General features: G+C 40.0%; 1 protein-coding gene across 1 annotated transcript in view; it reads right to left on the bottom strand.

Moving 5' to 3' along the window:
- Positions 1-267: 267 nt before the first annotated feature.
- The window catches only part of HS6ST3 (heparan sulfate 6-O-sulfotransferase 3), a 757,823-nt gene continuing 740,753 nt past the window's right edge, over positions 268-17,337 (bottom strand). The window contains exon 2 of the mRNA XM_063715005.1: positions 268-7,330. Within this exon, the coding sequence (XP_063571075.1) occupies positions 6,622-7,330 (709 nt within the window). The 3' untranslated portion in view covers positions 268-6,621. The remainder of the gene's footprint in view (positions 7,331-17,337) is intronic.

The raw sequence follows: 17,337 nt of genomic DNA, 5'->3' as shown, positions 1-17,337 counted from the left end.
ACCATGGTTTTAGAAGCTTATGTTTTTGAGAGTTTATAAAATCCTCTCTGGCCTCAGAGGCTCTACATTGTTTCAATCCATATTTTCTTTGTCTTTTATGGCTTTTCACGTTTCACATCCAATAACCACATTTGCATCCAAAGCATGGATTTCCCAATTTTGAAAAAGCTGATCCTACGGATTCCATTTCCATAAATCCCTTAAAGTGTTTTAGTGACTTTGCTCATTTTGCAAAAATGTCTCTGACAAAAACACAGGGGAAAACAATTGCTCTTGACATCACAACAGTTTAATATTTTAACTTATTCATTAAATTGTGCTTCACATCAATGGAAATCTTCAGTTCTACAAACTATCATTTTTAAATAGCAATAAAGGTTGATAATGTCACAATACAGTCCCCTAGTAACTGAGTTCATACATATTATTGTACAGAAATAAAAGGAAATATCTCTTAAGAGAAATAATTTACTATCTACTGAATAACTATCTTTAATCTAAAATGGGTCACCACATAAAGATCCAGATTTTTCTTTCCAACACTGAAATGATACATTAAAAGAGAAATAATGCAATCAAAGCCCCAGAAGTACTTCTGAGAAAGAAAAAAACGAAAGTGAAAAAAAAATGATCATATGATTAACAAATAAATGTCAAGGAGGTGGAAGACAAATGTGACAATTACCGAAGTACACAAAACTTTTGCTCCTCAAAACACTGGTTTTTCTGGCAAGATGTCAATCTGGCCCTTTGATGAGTTCCCGTAATGCAGCAGAACATGTAGCTCACACAGGTTCCACTGAGTGTGCCAAAGGATGACAGTTGCAATCCTTTCCACAGACATCTTGGAACACAGGCTCAAGAGACACTTGTCCATCTGCGTTCTCAATCTGGAGTGCTGCTAGGTTAGCATGAGTCCTTGCCTAGAAGTTCAAGGGCTTTTGTGTTGCAGATGTTGCTGGTGTTTATAGCTAGGCCAGTCCTCTGGAAATTTCTGCACCTCTGCCAGGCAGGTTGGTTCTTTCACATGCAATGAAGATGGGTTCATGTGCATTCCATCAATTCATTAGGCTACAAAACACACAGGTTTCAGAACCTGCCCACTTGCTCAGAAGGGCTAATTTGAAGTCTCAAGGAATTAGCTCAGATTTGTTCAGGTGAATGTGGTGAGAAGAGAGCAGGCATTGGCTTATGTCCAGTGGAGATGGTGGAAGGGGAGAAGAAGGAAGGCCGAAAGTGCCTTGGAGAAAGAACCCTCGCATGCTCCTCAGATGGCACAAAATGGGTAGAATCATCAGACCCAGCCAGCCCTAATACCCAGCCTGAAGACATGCAGTTGCTCTGGTGACCAATGGGGTCACAGCAACTATGGGAAAGGAAAACCTTGGAGTCACAGCTGCGATCAGATCAGGGTATTCTTGTGTAAGTCCAACCCAGCTTTCTCTTGGATCTGATCCTTCCAACTCAGCTTTCAGTCCCTACAACCATTCCAATGCTCTGGTCCTGTCTCAAGATCCTCTTCACTCATTTCTTTTAAATAGCTAAAATAATTATAGTCCATATGTTTCCAGGCTGCCCTAGTTCTAGAGGACAGAGACTGTATCTTAGTCATTTTCTATTTTTTCAGTATTGCATGGCATATATTTAATTCATTACCTTTCTACCTTGGAAAGATCTGCCTCCTTTGAGGAGCCACAGTTTTCTCTAGAGTTACTCCTACTCTCCCTAACCCCCATCTCTAAATGATCCCATTATACAGGACCTCAGATAGAAATCATGGTTGATAAGGAATCAGATAAACTCTCTGTGTGCAGATGTTATCTTAGGACAACTTAAAGCATTTCCTCTCTCCAGTGAGTATGCAAAGGGACTCATTTAACAGTCAATGAAACCTTTAAGAATGAAAGCAGTATGTTGCTGACAAAGTACCAGGAGCCTGGGGAAGAAGACATTAAAAAGGGAGAGTTTTCTTTTTTCTTTTTGGTGGGTGGGGGGGGCGGGTTTATATTGATTTCCCTTAATAGGGAGTTGTGAGCACATTCCCTCGGCCTTCATATTGAATAGGTTTTGAGTTGGATGGAGTAGACACCCTGCTAGAAGTGTTTGAATGCCTCCTCTGAGTTTTGGTCTCCCCTGCAACACCTCCCATCTCTTGGATATTTCATTCCTAATAAGAGGCCCCCTCACTGGAGGTAGGGAGCTGAGAGTAAACTTGACCAGTGTCTTTGGCATTTTCCATGTCAAAAAAGGTAAGGAAGGATATAAGTCAATAAAGATTTAGATTTCATATTCTTGCAGTTCCCAATCCCAATACTGATGCTGAGCTGCATAAAGTAGTCGGAAAGGCTATGAAGTCAAAAGGCTGGGGCTCTAAGCAACTTTCTTGCTCATAAATGAGTCGTTGGGAAATCTTTCAACATCTCTGACTCTCCATCCCAAACTAGCAAGTGGCAAAATGAATAGAGGTCCTATTTAGTACACAAGAATGTAATGAGGACCAAATGAGACAGCACATGCAAAAATGTTTTGAAAACCATTAAATGCTACACAAAGTGATGAATTTTAGTCTTATCTTTCGCAAAACATATGATGAAGTAAGTGACATTAAAAAGCACTTGAAATATTGTTTGGTTCCCTTTTGTATCAGATACTGATAGTCTTTATCAGTATTAATTTCCACATTGTTTCACATTGTTTCTTTAATAACAGAACTCCCTATGCTTATCAAGGCACATGACAATCAATAATAAAGACATTCCCTAGCCTTCTTTGCAGCTAGATGTGGCAAATGTCTAGGTTTTAACCCATGAGATATGACTGGAAGCAATATGTGCAACTTCCCTCCACTTCCTCTCTACGATCTTAAATGTAAATGTGATGGCAGGAGCTGTGGCAGCCATCTTGGTCCATGAGGTGGATGCAGCACATTAGGATGACAGAGCAACAGGAGAGGGCCTAGGCATCTGTTAACGTCACACACCAGAGCTGTAAAACCAGTTTGCCTTTAAGTAAGAGAGAAATAGCATCCACGTTAAGTCACTATTTTGAATTTCTGTGTTAAAACAGCTGAATGGGAATTCTATCCAATCCATTTATATTTATTTTTCAATGATCTGTTCTTATCTCCTTGCTAGGTCTATCTTGGGGACTTTCTTGCCAATATTAGTACTATGTCTACTCAGATTTTTTTTTTTAAATTACCTTAAAGGCATAACAAAGAGTCCTCATACTTCAAACTTTTAATGAAACTAATTATGACAAAGTTACCTCCTTTAGATGAGAAGAAACACATCTTTATCATTTTTAATAAAAACACATGATATGCCTCACTGTTGTCTAACACTGATTGTTAATGTTACCAATTATTATTATGAGCATTCTAATAATTCTCAGGGCAGTTTCCTCCAGTTTCCAAGAGTAGGCTGCCTAAAAGCTAGAAGGAGACAGAATAGATAAGTGTGTATCTTTGTCCTTAATAAAACACACACACACACACGTGCACATATACACAAAGACGTCTCATCCTAATCTCCAATCTGGGTACTGGAGCTTCCATTGCCAAGAGAAGGGAAAGAAGTGTAGGAGTCAATAGAGTCATAGAACCCCTGGGGATGGTTTTTTTCTTTTTTGTCTTTTCTTGGGCTTTTGACACTGATATATCTGGAGTTGATTTGGTTTGGGATTTAATGTTCCTGACTTCCATGGATCCTTAGGCCCAGACGCCTTCTGCTGGCATCATTTCCCTGAGCATCACTCAGCATGGAGGTGGGCAGTCAATTTTTGGAGAATAAACTGCATCCCTACCTCTCCATTTCTATCAACATAGGACCCCATGGGTATGACAAGCTTGCTGCTTTAGAATGAAATGATATGAGGGAGGAAGCCCATGTCGGTCTTTTTAATTTGCTCAGCACTGGCCTGGGGCCAACATAAAGAGCTGGCTCCCTCTGAACATCCTGATACCTGGTCTCAAGTGGAGCCCCATACATCATGCCTTCAGCAGAAGGCAGTGGAAGCCTTTGATACCAATCCCAAGGTGCCTAAGGAACAGCGTGAAGTGAGCAGGGGCTGCCTTCAAGTTTCAGTTATGCATGAATTCCTTGCCAAAATTTTAAAGTGAGTTTAAAAGAAACAGTCTGAATGCCTTCTAACTTGTTTTGATTTTCCACATGACAAAACACTGGATTGTTTGTGTGTGTGTGTGTGTGTGTGTGTGTGTGTCACAGGGGCAGGCAGAAGGATAATTTGCAGTCCTGCTATTCTAGGCAGAACATTAGATCCTAACAATGAGATGAGAAGCTAGAGAGAGAGCCGCTCACTAATCCCAGCTGCAATCCTCCTTCCCTTCTTATCTTAGGAACAAATCACTGGAAATGGAGAAATATTTTGTGAGCCTAATCTCTACCAACTAACAAGCAATATTTACTTGGCCCCTTTTAACTTACCCTTGTATATGGCTTAAAAAACACAGCTGCCTAAAAAGTCATTGATCTCTCAGCTCATTGATGGCTCAGTGATGTGGAGGGGGCTGGACTGACCCAAGGCAGTATGGCTCTGGGTCACTGTTAGCGTGGTGCTGTCATGGTCGGGCTACCCACATGGGTTAGAGACAAATGCTTCTGGGAAATTGCAGCTGGCTTCTTGCATTATTGGCAGGAAGCTTTAGGTAGGATGAACCCTTATTCCATACGGATACGGTGATGGAGTAAAGAGAACTTGACCTTTGCAGTCAGCTAGACCTAGCTTACAACCCGTGGAGGAGCTACTTATTTTCTGTGGGCTTCACTATTTTCATCTATGAAATGGAGACTAACAATATCCACTTGTTGTGCAGAATATATTTAAGGTATGAAAAGGGCCTCCTTCAGTTCCTGGAGCAAGGGAGCCACCCGATAATGCCTTCCCTTGCACCCCAGATGAAGCCAAGCACAGTGAGAGAAGCATCTCCAGATCTCTATCTGGTGGAGCTGCTGGACTTCCCTCTGTGCAGGTAAGCACTCCATGAATGCTTGTGGGCTGATTGACTCACAACCCCAGAGAGAGTATTCTGGAGGCTGAGAAGTGGCTTAGGTAAAGCTAGCTTAAACATCAAACATGTTGGATATCAATGAAATAGGCTTTTCAATCTGATTTAGGGGTTTCACATATTTTGCCTTCAGCTCCTTGAAGGGATTGATCAGATCCATCCATTTTGAAACTTCCCCCTCACTCTGATCTTCCTAATAAATGCTAGACAAAGGCTTTCTCTTCCTTCTTCCATACATATCTCCTTATTATTCAATAAAATTCTTGTTATTGTAGTTGGGATTATGAAAAGGCGAAAATAAGACCTCAGCAATGCAACACATTTCTTGTCCAGTTTTAGACACTCTGGCCTGATTTACTGTCTGTGGCTACAGTCTAACAACAGGTAAAGATTGTGTGGGAAGAAAACAGTGAACAGGCTGGAGATATTCAAGATGCTGGGAGGCAGAGTCTGTCTAAACTCCTGTGATAACCATCCCATGAATGGTGTTCCATGTCTCCTGGCCTAATTCAGAGTTCTTATCCATTTAGTAACCTCAAATATATTTTGTATACATGCTAGCTAACTTCCTATTCTTTGGGCCAAGCTTTTAAAAACATCTTTCTCTCTGTGGTGGCAAAATTTCAAGACTGGTAGTACCTGATTAAAGAATATAACTTCTCCAAAAAGGTTAAACTCTGAAATATACCTTTAAAATCTAAGGTTATCTGGCCAGTTTAGAAATGTTAGGCATATATTGACCTTCCTGATATTTTTTTCTCTTAATTTATCATTCATTCCTCACATTGAAAGTAACAATTTGTAAAGTGAGACCCCTTTAGGCATTAGCAAATAAGCAAATTTTCTCTTAAATGCTCCTACCAACGTTCATTTCTCAGGGGCTACAACCTCCCCTGTCCTGGATCCACTCCCCGTTCCCTAAAAGATGGAAGGAAGGGCATGGCTTAAGGTTATGGTGTCAGGATTTTGTAGGATGTGGGTCTCTAGCAATGGTCAATAATAGGATAATTTTGTTTCAAAACAACTGCAACAACAAAACACGTTACTTGTGATTTAAGTCACATTCAAATAGAGTTCAAGATGACAGCCAATAGCCAAGTGGGGGTTGGTGTAAGACCTCATCTAAGGGCTGAAATGTTTTTCTCTTTTTTTCTCTTTATACCGACTGATATTCTCATAACAGGAGACAGTATGACATAGACCAGTTTCAGCAGAACATCCAAGCCATAATTTGGCTTTTCATGTGTGCCTCTGTGGGTTCCTGGTACCCAAACTATTCTATGCTCCTGGCAAAGGAGATCACAGGAACTGTCTCCTTTTTCTGTGTGGCTCTCCTTGGCCTTCTAAAACGGTCTATATGTGATGCACCCCTACCCTACTTAATATCACCAATTGCAAAATGTCAAGAAAAAAAAAGAACAAGACGGTAATCTCCAGCTGGATAAAAATGAAGACAAAGAAGGAAGAAGATGTCCAAATCAAGCACACACAGCCAGATGTCCTCAGAATGGCCCAGCTTCTCCAAGGTACCTCAACAGAAGAAGGTCAATGTGCCTGCTCATCCTCCCCCTCCTGAGAGAGGAGAGGGCAAGGGGTCACCATCTCACCACCTGGCTGTTGTAGTCCTCAGTGACAGTCCCCTCTGCAGCCCCATCCTCTTTGGGCCACTGGTGGTCCCTGTGCTCTCGCTGCAGCCTCCGCTCCTCCCGCCGCTTCTGGCGGTCCCTCTGGTGCTCTAGCTGCTTGGTGTGGTGGTAGCGCTGCTGGAAGAGATCTTTTGCATACTCGTAAAGCTGCATGTCCAGGAAGTTTAGCTCCTCAATGCGTTGGCGGGCGCCCTCGTTGATCTCCACGTTAGAAGCCCGCGTGATGTTGAACTGTGTGAAGGGGGAGATGAACTTGAGGTTGAATGTTCTCTCAAAGAGAAACTGTGTCTTCCTCTGGAACTCAGTGAGCCCAAAGAAGGCCATGTTCTTCAGGTTGTTCTTTGCACTCTGCAACAGGATGGTGTTTCTTTCACTCTCGTTCATGAAAGTCAAGTTGTAGCAGCCCACCAGGCTGAGGTCAGCCAGCATACGCACCTGGCGATTGTTAGCCAGGTTGTAGCTGCAATCCATAAACTCCCGCAAGCTGACCCCAGACCAGTCATCCCCAGGGTAGCAGGTAGGCAGCTCATCTGGGGTGGGGCTTCTTCCATCACACATATGAAGAGAGGTTTTCCACGTGGCCCCTCTCTGGACATGTTTCCACTCGCTCAGGTAACGTGACACTGGATCCCGTAACATTGTGATGTAATAGAAATTCCTAGAAGAAATTAGAGGAAGAGCATCAGTAGTTGACAACTCTAACAAGAGGGATCTAAATTTTTATAATTTTACATCAGCATTGAGTCAAGTGACTCTTCTGCCAAATGTTCATGTGAGAGTATTTGCCTATGAGAGTATTTGCCTGCATTTGTACCTATTGATGCATGTGCATATGTTTCCATAAAGACGTATGTACCAATTTTCAATACTGAGTTTGTTGGGCTTTTCCTCCTTGCTCCAGTGTGGGGAGGCATGGGGTGGAAAGAATAGATAGTTCATTCATTCATTTGTTCAGCAATTATTCACTGATAAATTATTGCTGGCGATAACGATACCTTACATTTACAGAAAATACCATGATTTTTAAGTTATTACCCATCTGCTGTTTCATTTGATCCTTACAGCAAACCTTTGTGGTAGATGGGGTTCTATACGATAGGGTTACATGAAGGAGGTGAAGTGATTTATCCAAGGACATGGGACTAGAAAGAACAAAGCTGAACGTATATTCTCCTTAGTATTCTTTTTTTTTTTTTTTTTTTTTTTGAGAGGGAGTCTTGCTCCATCACCCAGGCTGGAGTGCAGTGGCACAATCTCAGCTCACCACAACCTCTGCCTCTCGGGTTCAAGCGATTCTCCTGCCTCAGCCTCCTGAACAGCTGGGAATACAGGCACCTGCCACCACACCCAGCTCATTTTTGTATTTTTAATAGAGATGGGGTTTCATCATGTTGGCCAGGCTAGTCTTGAACTCCTGACCTCAACTGATCCACCCGCCTTGGCCTCCCAAAGTGCTAGGATTAGAGGCATGAGCCAGCGTGCCTGCTGGCCTCCTTAATCTCTTTATACTGCTACTTGGGATTATGAGGTAGGTTAGTTGAGGAAGGATGGGTTGGGTGTGGAGACTAGAATTTACTGGGCGCCTACAATGTGTTAGGAACTGTGCTACATGCTTTATGGATGCTTTCCACAGATGATCCTCAAGACAACTTTGTAAAACGGGTTTTATCATTACTTTTTAAAATAAAAGCTGAAGCCACAGAGGTTCAGAAAAGTGACACTGGAGCAAGTTAATATCCGACCTGCAGTCTAAGTTAGGCCTATTTGATTTCAAAGCTCCCATGCTTTCCTGTACATCATATCGGTATTTACATTGTAATTTCTATGTATTGACCACCTATTAATTTTCAGGTTCTGTGGTTATTACAATCACAGATCTTATCTAATTCCACCTAATGGATTACTGAAAATAAACCCATTATTAAGTGGTTCTCTTTAGAAGAATCCCATAGAGATCAGGATATCTGTGATTTAAAAGGACAAGGGAAGTGTTAAGAGGCAGGAAAGGAGATGGAGAAGTTGAGAAATGAAAGAGAAACAGCAGGCATTAGAGGAAAGTAAATACTGGTTTAAAATAAGGGCAATCCTTTCCATGATTTGAGAAGCCTACCAATGGAATGGGCTGCCCACCCCAACCCCGTCTTTCCAACAGAGTCTGGAAGTCCATTTGTCAGGGAAGCCATAGAAAGGACCCCACTGCGGAGCAGGCCCCCAAGCTGTCTTCCAATTCTCACATCCCACTGCAGCCTTTTGCCCTTTAGCACAAGCCAGTCTAATTCCAATTCAATTTTAGTTCAGTCCTTGGCTCATTGACGGGGACCAGCTCCAGAAATATAGGATAGATCAGAGCTCCCCTAGGGAGTAACTCAGAGCTCCCCTAGGGAGAACAAATTAGCCCTGCAATATTCTGAAAAGAACGCCAGGCCTGCCTTGACACCTGTACAAATGTCTTGGTGCAACAGAGAGCCCGGGAACCAAGGCTGGTGCTGCCAGGTAGGCCTCAATGTGACCTAGCATGTACTCAGTGGAAAACAGTATTACCCAGCATGCCTGTCCTCAACCTGGCGTCCAGAGGGCTGGAAAAAAACCAGGTCATTTTTCTTGATTCTACTCAGTGTCTGCTCTTCAAAGAAACTTGATGATAAAATAAATACACATATATAGATACACAGATATATAAGATAGATAGACAGCAGGAGTCTGTTGAGGAATGACTTTTGATTACCACTGCATTGTCATAGTTTTTCAAATATCTGTGTTAGCAAAGGAAGCAGTTGTAGATATTCCTCCCCTGTATCACTCCTGTATGTTGTTAGGGCATGCATTTGTACCTAAAGATAAATGGTGGTGTGCCTGACTATAGATACTCCTTGACTTATGATGGGGTTACATTTCAATAAACCCACTGTAATTCGAAAACACCCTAAGTTGAAAGTGCATTGAGTACACCTAACCTACCAAATATCATAGCTTAGCCTAGCCAAACTTAAACATGCTTGGAATACTTGTATTAGTCAACAATTGGGCATATTTATCTAACATAAAGCCCGTTTTATAAAAAAGTGTTGAATATCTCATATGTTTATTAAATATCTTAATGAAAATGAAAAAAAACCCAGAATGGTTGTATGGGTACTCAAAGTATGGTTTCTACTGAATGCCTATGGCATTCCCATTATTGTAAAGTTTAAAAATAGCAAGCCAAGCCCTCATAAATCAGAGATTTCCTGTATATTTAAATCAAAGGATGTCTGATTCCTCAAAGACCTAAAAACAGAACTATCATTTGATCTATCAATCTCATTACTGGGTATAAAGCCAAAGGAATATAAACTGTTCTATTATAAAGACACATGCACATGTATGTTCTTTGCAACACTATTCGTGATAGCAAAGACATGGAATCAACCTAAATGCTCATCAATGATAGACTGGATAAAGAAAATGTGGTATGGAATACTATGCATCCATAAAAAAGAATGAGATCATGTCCTTTGCTGGGACATGGATAGAGTTGGAGGCCATTATCCTTAGCAAGTTAACACAGACACAGAAAACCAAATACTGCACGTTCTCACTTATAAGTAGGAGTTAAATGATGAGAACACATGGATACATAGACGGGAACAACACACACTGGGGTCTATCAGAAGGTGGCGGGTGGGAGGAGGGAGAGGATCAGGAAAAATAGCTAATGGGTACTAGGCTTAATATCTGGGAGATGAAATAATCTATACAACAAACACCCATGATACAAGTTTACTTATGTAACAAGCCTGCACATGTACTGCTGAACTTAAAATAAAAGTTTTAAAAAAAAAGAAAAATTGAAATAAAAACTTGGAGCAGTTGGGAAGCTGCTCTTCCCCCCTTCTTCTCAAAACATTCATTTCCACTTCTTAAAGGTTGATGCTATCACATCAGGACAGGTTTGAAGCAGAAGAGAACTGCTTTGCCACCACACTCTGAAAATCGGCTTTGGTAAGAAAATTTTAGCATTGATTTCAAAGGAATGGTTAAGAGAGAAAAGGAAAAAGAAAATGATGCAATATTTTGAGTGTTTGTGGGAACTAAGAGTCAACAGAGAGAATAAGAAGCTCAATAGAAAAGCTACATCAATGGAAAAGAACACATTCCTAATTCCCAAGAAAGGAACTCAGCCTCTAGTGATGCCTAATAATTTTAGAGGCAAAGAATAAATTATTGCAGACTTAGATTTAAAGGAGATACCTTATTCATTCAAGACTAACTGATAACTTCCTATACCATTTAGAAAAAAATACTTTTTTCAAGATCTTGGGGCAGAAATTTTCTAATTTTGTTTTAAATTGTAACAGCAAATTTTTTATTTAGATAAACTCACTGAAACACTTGGATGTCAAATGTTTTACCTATAGTCTGGTGGCCAAGACCCTTGATGTAGCAAACTTGTGAAGTGCCAGGCATGGCGCTAAGTAAGAGTCTAACCCATTCTAGAATCCTATGAGATGTGTGCATATTTTGATTTATTTTTATTTCACTTAATGTTGAATAAACTAAGGATTTGGGGAGATAAAATAAGCTGCCCAAGATTATCTTGGTAGTAAGTTATAGAACTTGGATTAATCTGGTCTGATTTACTTAAAAAATAGTCACTATATTATAAGAAAGAAAACCTCCTATTTTGTAGGAAAAACTCAACCTAGTCTGTGTTTAACTTGCCCAATCTAAACTGAATTAAAAAAAACACACACACACCAACTAAAAGCAACATTTCAAAAAATGAGAAATGTAAGGGTACAATGTTATTCTGCTTTTCAAAAGGAATTGATGAGCTACAATATTTAAAACTATACATTTTCTATATTCTGTTATCTTGACTGTCTAGCCTTACCGCCAGGTAAGCCAGGCAGTTTTGAAATGTGCTAAAGAAACTTCAAAAACTTTAAGTAACATTCATTTCCTTTAAATCAGGAGGTGAAACTTACTGAAACTGCCAAGGACAGACCAGTCTGAGCTCTTGCTTTTGCCAATCACCATTTTCCATGACTCTGTTGTCTTTCACTGTGACAGAATGACAATTCCATCAGTGTCAGAAAATTTCCCAAAAGGTCAGCAGGGAAAGCAGAAAGTGATTGACACAGCTTCTGGGCTCCAAGAGGAAGTACTGATGATAAAGTTGTGCTCAGAGTAGATATTATTGTAGTTGAATATCATATGACATGCCATTATTAATCCTGCTTTAGTCCTATTTTGGGACTTGTTCATGTTTCAGGCTTTTGTCTCAGTTGAGAAAATTGGCCATGGACCTTCCAGTACCATCATTCCACTGGAAATCTTCATTCCACATAATCTTAAAGCTGACTGAAATTGGTTTAGGCTTAAAATGGTTTTGATTCCAAATTTAACTTTATTCTGTTTAACACTGCATCAAACATTGACTAGCCAAATTGTAGGATGATAGTTACATGAGTAAAATAAGTCCTAAATTATGTCTTGGAGTTCTATCAGCCAAGGGGGTACAACTTGAAACTACCTCTGCTCTGACATCAAAACATAGAAATGTCCTAGTGGAATATATTTATTGATGAAGTATAAAGTCATCCTGTCTTACGGTTCTGAATCTGAGTGGCTAAAAGCATCTGGAAATCACTTTAGACAGACATATTCTCATGTACATTTTATTTGTTTCAATCCTGCAAAGCAGACTAAATAGAAAGTTAGAAGTAATACTAAACCAATAGGGTTGAAGAACTCAATAATAAATGGTAAACCAATAGGGTTGAAACCAATATGGTTGAAGAACACTCAACTATTGAAGAAAAAAAAACTGAAAATATGATTAATTAAATCATTTTTCTCATATCAATTTTTTTCTCTCTTTTCACTTGTTTCTCTACTTTCAGATAGAAAACTACACAAGTCATTGATGAAATGCTGTCTGTCTCCAGGCCACAAGCCTAACCTTCGTTGTTGATGAGCTTTGCTCTGGTTTCATGAATCTCCTCCCAACTCATTTTCCCCTGCTCCCATAACTCCCAATTCAGTCTCTAATGAAAGGATTTAAAGGATCCAGTACTACTGAAATCTCCAACTTTATTTTTTAGGTCTTACTTGTTCAACAGTGCAATGGAGTTTGATATCAACTACATTACTGTAGTTGAATATCATACAGCATGTCATTATTAATCCTGTGGCTTTTAGCCACTCAGATTCAGATCCATAAGATAGGATGACTTTATACTTCATCAATAAAAGTGTTCCACTAGGACGTTTCTGTGTTTTGATGTCAGAGCAGAGTTAGTTTCAAGTTGACCCCCTTGGTTCATAGAACTCCAAATCATTTTTAAGTGGGTAAAATGAAGACTAGAGAGGAAGAACGGGCAGCACCTGAGAGCTGCATGGCCACAATACAGAGAACCTTCTGTTCCATTTAATTCCATCTCCTATGCATAGACAGTATCACTTGTTTGTATATTTTCCCTTACAGTTAACCTAAGCTCTTCCCACATAGTGAAACAATAAATAGGCAAACTCCTATGCCCCCAACTTCAATCTATCTGTTCATTCATTTTTTAATTCTCCAAACTTTAATTAAGCCCCATCTATTCTCCAAACAATGGGACTAGACACTAGGGACTCAAAGGCTAATATTCCATGTCCCCAAGGAGATCTTAGGCACCCAGTGATATTGGTGAAGTGAAAGAAATGCTAACTACCAACTTAAGAGAATGTTACACCAATCTCCCTGGGCCAGAACAGTCCCTCAGACAGATAGCTTTGTTTGCCATGGTGACAGCATCCTGTCAGCAGATCTACCATTTGTCACCTACTTCATTGAGGGCTTGGGTGAATTCATTTAAGAATGTCTGTAAAGCAACTGGAACTCTTTAGAACTGCTGTTCCGTGGCCATGAGGGTTATGATGGCAAACACTTGTGTACTGCGAAAGATTAGGGAATGAGGTTAAGTCAATAATCATTTTAACTGATAATTATAATATGGGCCATCAAGGCTTACTGAAGTTACACCAAATGGAACACACACATTTCCATAACTGGTTTCAAACCACTTTTAGTATCTTGTTCTGCTGTAAGGCGATCACGTTAAAAAATCCTAAATACAACACAAAGGTATGACTGCCTTCTCTCACTTTGAAAGCCTTTCCCTTTCTTTGCTCTTTAGTATCCTGCCATCTTCCCTGGACCAGCTCAAGGCTCACATCCATCTTCCTTGATTTTCCAGCCTATAGAGTTCACTGCATCACTTACTGCACTTTTAACTTAAATGTAACAGTCTTGGTCACGTCTACCCTCTAAAGTCCTTTTTGAAAACCCTACCTTAGGCCTCAGATCCCTAGCAAAAGTCCCAGCACCTACCACGGAGCCCTACTCACAGCAGATATTAAAAAAATAGTTGCTATGTAAAAGAACATTATCACTTCATGAAATAAGTATATTTTAATAACTAAATCTAATATTGCCTTTGATAAATATCTTTCTTTCCCCTCCTAAAACTAAACTGACACTTTTTAAAATGCCTAAAATGTGTGCAAGGAGTAAAAAATATATAATCTTCTAATGCGCTCATCATTTGATTGTGATGGTAGGTGATATGGAGTGAAACAGTCAACACAGACTCACTGCAAAAAGGAGAATATTTTATACAACAAGTAATTAGTAACAATGAGGTTTATTTATTTATTTTTAAAATTAAACTTACTGGTTTTCTTCCCTACTGTTTCAAGAACCTATGTTTCACTGAGCAGTTTATTGTATAATTTGTTCTCTTCTTTAATTAGCAAGTCATTTAATTAACACATGCTTATTGAGGGTTTGCTATGTGAAAGGAACTGCTTCAGGAAATGTTGAGAACATAAAAAAAGAAGAAAATGCCCTCAAGTCTTACTGCACAGGTGTGGTAGAGTAGAAAAATGCATTCATTAGCAAGTCACAGAGGTCAGGAGTGGACAAAGAATATTTAAGAGAGCTCTTCAAGAATGTACCTAGAGCAGAGTACTGAGACTTGACCAGGAAGCTCATGTTGTGTGTTTCACTAAACGTTCATTTAATGAATGAATGAATGGAAGGAGGGCATAGACTGGAGGAGGATATTGAGACCCAATTGCCATAGGTTCTGAATGTGATTGTGAATTGCTGAAATTGAAAGTGTTAATTTAGAAAGACCCATTCAGCAATAGTATTAAAGTATTAAACAGTATTAAAGATCTCTACCTAAAGTAGGTAGAGATCACAGGAGACATTCAGCAGCCATGGTAAGAGACCAGCAGAGACAACCCCAGAACTGTGGGTGTTGAAGAGAAAGAATCCAGGACAGATTCAGGAAATGCCACGCACCCACCTGCCACTGCTCTCCCTGGCTATCTGTTGTCAGCTTTCTCTATGCTACTTTTTCCTCTTCTCTGTTTCTTTCTTTCCTTCTAGCAAATCCTTCCTTTTCAATACTGCAGTAGATAAAAGGCAGAGCTAGTATCTTCATCCAAATGATATAATGAGGAGTATAAGTCCCTGGAATCACTTTGCTGGTGGTGATTAAAACAAACTCATGTTTATGAGGCTATGACTTGCCTATCCAATGAGAATACACTTGAAAGAACTTCATAATGCTAGGTTCACAACAGTTTAGTAAATAGATTCCTTCCACCACCAGCTTAACCCTCATAAAACAAAGCAGCAAAATTAATAGCTCCACACTCCACAGTTTTATGCATTCATAAAAACCAGATCAGGTAGGAACTCCTCCACCCAGCCTGCTCTCACATCCTCCATGGAAGGGATTTCTCCCCCATTGCCCCACAAAACCAGAGATCCCCTCATGCACTATCTTTATTCTAGTGACCAGTCTGACTTATACAGGCTTTACACAGCTTGAGAGAGGGAATCTTGCCTGACTCACCTTTGATTCCCCAGGATGTATAATGAATGACCTTATACATCATGGATGTTCAGTTGTTCAATGTTTGTGGAGTGAATAAATATATAACATTTATCAGCCACTCTTTCAGAGATTCCTAGATTTTGTGAGGATCTTGATCCTCTCCATGGAGCATGCACAGGCGACCAGCATATCTTAAACATAAGCTGATGTGTGCATTTTTAAAAAGTGAAGCTTAGCTCCCTCTGCCCTGCTCTGCTGTGTGCAGGAGTCAGTTTCCAAATGTTCAGAATGGAATTAATTTCTTGGCTCTCTTTGTTGCTGCACACTCATCATGAGCTACTCATTCTTCATTATCTCACTAGAGTATTGTCTGCCCTGCACAGTATTTGATAGGGGTATTGCGGCAGTTAAGGCTTAGCAATCAGACTGCCCTTTGACACAGCTATGAAAAGGCCTTTGATTCAAGTCTTGAGAACAAATTAAGGAAGTTACAAATGATGTTCTAAGCCAGTGGGAAGTTGGAGACTAGAATTGCAAAGTATCATAATAAAGAGCTTTAGGAAGCTGACAGTGGTGTGTGTCAGAGTGATTGGTTCTGAGGGTGTCCGCAACACGAGGAGGAGGAAATGGAGATACGTGCATGTAGTTCTCTTACCTCACACAGAAGCCATGTGTGTCGCACGGCACCAAGCTGCCATTACCTTCTCCCTCATGCTGACTTAGAAGGCAGTCAGACCCTTTGGGCTCAGGCATTTTTATTTTGCTTACTACCCATGGATCTTGACTCTCTTCAATAGGTAAGACGAGGGGATAGGAGTGCCCACAGGGCTTCCCTCAGGAGGGGAGAGGCTCGGGTGGCTTTCCTCACATATGCACCTGATAACTTTAAAGGAAGAATAGTTTAAATTTAGTTGTTCTTGCTTTTTTAAAAATTATTATTTCCCCCACTTGGATACGCAATAATGTATTACCATTACGGAAAATGTGGGAACTGCAGAACAGTAAAAAAGAAGAAAATAGACTGGGTGCTGTGGCTTGCACCTGTAATCCCAGCACTTTGGGAGACTGAGGCAGGAGGATCACTTGAGGTCAGTTCAAAACCAGTCTGGCCAACATGGCGAAACCCTATCTCTACTAAAAATACAAAAATTAGCCTGGCATGGTGGCATGCTACTGTAATCCCAGCTACTTGGGAGGCTGAGGTAGGAGAATTGCTTGAACATGGGAGGCAGAGGTTGCAGTGAGCCGAGATTGCACCACTGCACTCCAGCCTGGATGCCAGAGTGAGACTCCATCTCAAAGAAAAAAAAAGAAGAAAATAAAAATTACCTATAATCACTTTACTCATACATAGGCACAGTTAAATATATATATTGATTATTATTTAAAGTTATAAATGTTTACATTTTGAATTCATAATGCACAACATATTTATAACATGTTTTTAACTTAAAAAGACAGTGAATGTTTTTCCATTTTATTTAATATTCTTTCATAAGAATACAATGTTCTTCCAGAAGAGCATAATATTCCATTTATGGATGTGTCATAATTTGTATGGCCAATCTCCAGTTTGGGACAACTAGGGACATTCTATTTTGGGGGTTTATTTTAAACAAGAATCTGATGAACATTCTAAGCCATGAATATCTGTGCAGAGAATAAATTCCTAGGAGTAGAATTCCTAAGTCAAGAGAATCCCTCCTGTTTCATTGTCAAAATGACTCAATATGGTTTTTGCCAATAGTATCCAGGCACAGTCAAAGCCGGAGAGGACTTGACTATTCCA

This window comes from Pongo abelii, chromosome 14 (assembly GCF_028885655.2).
Source record: "Pongo abelii isolate AG06213 chromosome 14, NHGRI_mPonAbe1-v2.0_pri, whole genome shotgun sequence".
NCBI lineage: Eukaryota > Metazoa > Chordata > Mammalia > Primates > Hominidae > Pongo > Pongo abelii.
The sequence above is the reverse complement of the archived record's forward strand: the minus strand, read 5'-3'. Positions and strand labels throughout refer to the sequence as shown.